The 6,178-nt window shown below is 47.7% G+C and overlaps 2 protein-coding genes across 2 annotated transcripts; one reads left to right on the top strand and one right to left on the bottom strand.

Annotated features, from left to right (window-relative positions):
• Positions 1 to 286: 286 nt before the first annotated feature.
• On the top strand, positions 287 to 931 carry LOC309543929 (histone H1B-like; the record flags this gene model as incomplete). Its single annotated transcript, XM_082276337.1, has 1 exon — positions 287 to 931. One exon carries the CDS (start codon positions 287 to 289, stop codon positions 929 to 931), a length of 645 nt encoding a protein of 214 aa, XP_082132463.1.
• Positions 932 to 4,113: 3,182 nt separating this feature from the next.
• LOC309543932 (histone H3.2) lies at positions 4,114 to 4,532 on the bottom strand (the record flags this gene model as incomplete). Its single annotated transcript, XM_082276340.1, has 1 exon — positions 4,114 to 4,532. Exon 1 carries the CDS (start codon positions 4,522 to 4,524, stop codon positions 4,114 to 4,116), a length of 411 nt encoding a protein of 136 aa, XP_082132466.1. The 5' UTR covers positions 4,525 to 4,532.
• Positions 4,533 to 6,178: the final 1,646 nt, after the last annotated feature.

The following is a 6,178-nucleotide window of genomic DNA, read 5'->3' as shown; positions in this document are numbered from 1 at the left end:
GACCCCCGATAAGTGACAGTCCAGTGAGCAGATCGGGTCCCCGATGAAGATCGGACAGCGTTCTATTTCACATAAAAGTCGGTTTTCTATCTACTGGGGAAACACAACAAGAGAGAGAAGATTCTCCAACTACTCCATGATACTGAGTGGGCGTGTCTGATGTGTAACCAATAGCAGAGCAGGAGGATTGTTGTGTACCGACCAATAGCAGTGCAGGACGTTTAACTATATAATCCCAGAAGAGGTGAGTGGGGAAGTTTATCTGTCCAATAGACTTTCTAGAATCATGTCTGAGACTGAGAGCGCCCCAGCCGCCGCTCCTCCAGCGGAGCCCGCCGCCAAGAAGAAGGCGACTAAGAAGGCGGCAGCCGGAGGAGGGAAGAAAGGCAGCAAGAAGCCGTCCGGTCCCAGCGTGTCCGATCTCATCGTCACAGCCGTGGCCGCTTCCAAGGAGCGCAGCGGGGTCTCCCTGGCCGCCCTCAAGAAGCTCCTGGCCGCCTCAGGATACGATGTGGAGAAGAACAACAACCGCCTCAAGGTCGCCATCAGGGCGCTGGTGACTAAGGGGAGCCTCGTCCAGGTGAAAGGACATGGAGCCTCCGGATCCTTCAAGATCAACAAGAAGCAGCAAGAGGGCGACAAGGCCAAGAAAGCCCCCAAAAAGAAGCCATCAGCTGCGGCCAAAAAGCCAGCCAAGTCCCCTAAGAAACCGGCGGCCAAGTCCCCCAAGAAGGCAGTAAAATCCCCCAAGAAGTCGGCCAAGAGCCCCAAGAAACCGGCAAAGGCTGCAGCTGCCAAGAAGGTGACAAAGAGCCCCAAGAAGCCCAAAGCTGCACCCAAGCCCAAAAAAGCCGCCAAGAGTCCGGCTAAGAAGGCGGCCAAACCCAAGGCAGCAGCCAAGCCCAAGAAGGCCGCTCCGAAGAAGAAATAAATCCAAGCAGCCGGAGGCCTCCTTCATCTACACCCCCCAAAGGCTCTTCTCAGAGCCACCCACCTCCTCCTAACAGAGCTACACATACCTACCTACACTCACCTCCTCCTAACAGAGCCACACATACCTACCTACACCCACCTCCTCCTAACAGAGCCACACATACCTACCTACACCCACCTCCTCCTAACAGAGCCACACCTACCTACCTACACCCACCTCATCCTAACAGAGCCACACATACCTACCTACACCCACATCATCCTAACAGCCACACATACCTACCTACACCCACATCATCCTAACAGAGCCACACATACCTACCTACACCCACCTCCTCCTAACTGAGCCACACATACCTACCTACACCCACCTCCTCCTAACTGAGCCACACATACCTACCTACACCCACCTCCTCCTAACAGAGCCACACATACCTACCTACACCCACCTCCTCCTAACAGAGCCACACCTACCTACCTACACCCACCTCCTCCTAACAGAGCCACACATACCTACCTACACCCACATCATCCTAACAGAGCCACACATACCTACCTACACCCACCTCCTCCTAACTGAGCCACACATACCTACCTACACTCACCTCCTCCTAACAGAGCCACACATACCTACCTACACCCACCTCCTCCTAACTGAGCCACACATACCTACCTACACCCACCTCCTCCTAACAGAGCCACACATACCTACCTACACTCACCTCATCCTAACAGAGCCACACATACCTACCTACACCCACATCATCCTAACAGAGCTACACATACCTACCTACACTCACCTCATCCTAACAGAGCCACACATACCTACCTACACCCACCTCCTCCTAACAGAGCCACACCTACCTACCTACACCCACCTCCTCCTAACAGAGCCACACATACCTACCTACACCCACCTCCTCCTAACAGCCACACATACCTACCTACACTCACCTCCTCCTAACAGAGCCACACATACCTACCTACACCCACCTCCTCCTAACTGAGCCACACATACCTACCTACACCCACCTCCTCCTAACAGAGCCACACATACCTACCTACACCCACCTCCTCCTAACAGAGCCACATCTACCTACCTACACCCACCTCCTCCTAACAGAGCCACACCTACCTACCTACACCCACCTCCTCCTAACAGCCACACATACCTACCTACACTCACCTCCTCCTAACAGAGCCACACATACCTACCTACACTCACCTCATCCTAACAGAGCCACACATACCTACCTACACCCACATCATCCTAACAGAGCTACACATACCTACCTACACTCACCTCATCCTAACAGAGCCACACATACCTACCTACACCCACCTCCTCCTAACAGAGCTACACATACCTGCCTACACCCACCTCCTCCTAACAGAGCCACACATACCTACCTACACCCACCTCCTCCTAACTGAGCCACACATACCTACCTACACTCACCTCCTCCTAACTGAGCCACACATACCTACCTACACCCACCTCCTCCTAACTGAGCCACACATACCTACCTACACCCACCTCCTCCTAACAGAGCCACACATACCTACCTACACCCACATCATCCTAACAGAGCCACACATACCTACCTACACCCACCTCCTCCTAACAGAGCCACACATACCTACCTACACCCACCTCCTCCTAACAGAGCCACACATACCTACCTACACCCACCTCCTCCTAACAGAGCCACACATACCTACCTACACCCACATCATCCTAACAGAGCCACACATACCTACCTACACCCACCTCCTCCTAACTGAGCCACACATACCTACCTACACCCACCTCCTCCTAACAGAGCCACACATACCTACACCCACCTCCTCCTAACAGAGCCACACATACCTACCTACACCCACCTCCTCCTAACAGAGCCACACATACCTACCTACACCCACCTCCTCCTAACAGAGCCACACATACCTACCTACACCCACGGCACACAGTGCTCCGCATCTCTTCTACACATCTAATAGCACACAGACATCAGAGATGGGCGCTGATCAATATTTCCTCTTCTAGATCATTCACTTGTTTTAGAATGTAAAAGTTTAAAGGAGAATCATTCTAATGATCGGGAGATCTCATCCTCCGCTCATCTTACAATGATTAGGAAGTCTCCTGTGTTGAGAATGTTATAACTTTTTGAGAAGATAAATCTGTATGATTACCTAAAAGCTCCTATTGGCTGATATATATAATTTATATTCAATTGCCTGCCAATATTTTAATGGTTTAAAATATTTGCAGTAACAGTGGAACCCCAACATGGGCGTCGTGCGATAATAAGTAAAGAGAAACTACTGCTCGTAATCCCCCCCCCCCCCCTATCCTCATATCCGTACACAATAGTGCTGAGTGAGGGATGGGCAGGAAAATGAATCTCCATACAGATGAATTGTTTTCCTCTCCAATCCCGGATGTATTCTTCCCTGTAATGTGTCCGTGTGTGATCTCCTGTGATGACACAGTTCTAGTATGGGGGGAGGGGAGATAGAGGAAAAATCCCTCCTGATCCCCATAGTGACATCTCCATGTGGACTGTGTAAGGTTTACCCCCCTCCCCCCACAAATTAAATGGGCTGATTGGTCATCAGCTCTCTAAGCACGATTCCTAATGACTCGAGATCGATTCCATTGTTTGAAATAAGAAATTATTACGTTTCTAGAAAATGCAACTATGTGTCTCCTGAGAGAATGGGAACCAAAGAGACAAAGATTGTTTAATCTGTTCCTAGGAAAGTGTGTTTTACCGTTAAATATTGTAACATTGTATCTATTAGGGAAGATATAGAGGAAGTGTGAATTGTGTTACAGATGAGTTCCATTGTATTTATTACAATAAATCGGCAAGAGAAAGGATGTCCCTTCTAGATGAGAAATGGGAATGTTTTCTGTGTAATTATATTAGAGGTGAGCTTTACTTCCACACTGAGCTTCGGAGCGCAGAGAAGGGAGAGAAAAGAAAGATGTGGTGAAGGTGATCCCGGGGAATGTATAGGAATGTAGTAGCCGGTATTTTCCAGCATGTAGTCGGTGTGATGAGGTAGTATATATATATAGAGCTCTGTATATAGGAGGATGTGGTGGCTCTGAAAAGAGCCTTTGTGTTGGGATGATGGGAGTAGTAGTAGGAGTGGTGGTGCCCTCCCCTTCTATGCCCTCTCTCCGCGGATGCGGCGTGCCAGCTGTATGTCTTTGGGCATGATGGTGACTCTCTTGGCGTGGATGGCGCAGAGGTTGGTGTCCTCGAAGAGTCCGACGAGATAAGCCTCTGAAGCCTCTTGCAGAGCCATGACGGCGGAGCTCTGGAAGCGCAGGTCGGTCTTGAAGTCCTGGGCGATCTCTCGGACGAGGCGCTGGAAGGGCAGCTTGCGGATGAGCAGCTCGGTGGATTTCTGGTAGCGGCGGATCTCTCGGAGAGCCACGGTGCCGGGCCTGTAGCGGTGAGGCTTCTTGACTCCGCCGGTGGCCGGGGCGCTCTTGCGGGCGGCTTTGGTGGCCAGCTGCTTGCGGGGAGCTTTCCCTCCGGTGGACTTCCGGGCGGTCTGCTTGGTTCTCGCCATCTTTACTCAACTCTCTGCTGGAACAGTGAATGTGAGGCATTGCCGCTCTGCGGAGCCATTTATACACAGCACTGCCTTCCGATTGGACAAGTAACTCACACGCCTTTCAATGATTGGTTTTCTTAAAAAAAGCGGCATTTTTAAAATGCCCGCCAAAATCTGTACGTTATCTTTGTAAGTAGAGTCACCATCTTTGTGTGGGATGGGGGAGGGGAGTTACTTTACATCATACAAGCGATCTCTATTCTCAAAAAGAGAAAACATTCATCAGACATATCTTTATAGATTTAGGAATCATAGACTGTGAGAATGGACTGGCGGTAGATCTCTACCTTTCTATATGATGGGAAAAATAGGATTCCATGTTTCATTATCAGATCTGTGTAGGATCATGGAACTGACCTCTATCAGACATGTAGCAGTTATAGATTTCCTCATATTAAAACTAGAATAAGAAAAAAGTGAAATGACTGGTAGAAATCATGGCACTGCCAGATATGTACAATGAATCAATAACACAAATATTTCATGTCTGAAGAAGCAGATCTGTCCCCTCTTAGAAACATTGTAAACATGTTGCTGGTTTCTAGTTACAAAGTAAATGAAATTCTCTTCGGAGTATTGAATGGCTGAGGATCCTTTCTATCAGTTTTCCTTCCTGCCAAATGAGAAAATATTCATCAGAAATATGATATAAAATAAAAAAAGATCGGAGATTCCTAATCGGTGTAAGAATTAGAAGATCTGAGATTGGACAGTTTTTCTCCATAATACAGTAAATGAGATGACAGAAAATCCTCCTCCGATCTCACTGATCTGATTATTCCGTTCTTAGTGAATAACAAGTAGAAAGTTGACTTGCACAGCTTATTCCATCCAGCACAATTCTGTACTAACATGGAGGGACAGATCTCTGAGCAGACAATGAATCGTCCCCCCAGCATTGCCCTCCCTGCTCCGGGCAGATCTGGGATCAGTCGGTGTCATTGTTTCCAGATGGATCAGCGCTCAGGAAGTTTTCTATCAGATCCATTTGAATGAAATTGAACTAAACTGCTCCAATGTATTCTCTATGGAGGAGAAACACTGACACCTGCTGGTAAAAAGAGGAATGACTTCCGTGCGGGGATCTGTGAAGAGATACAATGTAATTTCATGGCTTCCTTTCCGAATCCATAGGAACAGAATAAAACGGATTAGTGTGTGCAGTTTGATAACAGAATTACAATTCATAGCTGAAGATCTGAGGAAATGGCATCCAGACTGCAAAATTTATCGGATTATTTTGCATGTTTTTTTTGTGTCAGATAAAACCTTTAGAAGTCGGCAGATGAGGGATCGCTCGGTGCGATCATTATTTCTAGATGTCCCATGTGGATCAGTATTAAATCCTAACACCTATTGCTGAATTCCCCTTTCAATCAAATCCCTGTGTAATAATTATAATAGGTGTGCCGCTACTGCACCTTTCACACATAGATAGATAGATTTTCGGTCTATCTATCTATCTATCTATCTATCTATCTATCTATCTATCTATCTATCTATCTATCTATCTATCTATCTATCTATCTATCTATCTATCTATCTATCTATCTGTCTATCATCTTATGTGGATCTAAGATCGATCTGTAATGAATGATCAATTTGTCTA

The sequence above is a fragment of the Pelophylax lessonae genome (assembly GCF_965119305.1).
Source record: "Pelophylax lessonae genome assembly, contig: HAP1_SCAFFOLD_524, whole genome shotgun sequence".
In the NCBI taxonomy this organism is placed as follows: domain Eukaryota; kingdom Metazoa; phylum Chordata; class Amphibia; order Anura; family Ranidae; genus Pelophylax; species Pelophylax lessonae.
This window is presented reverse-complemented; position numbering and strand designations above follow the sequence as displayed.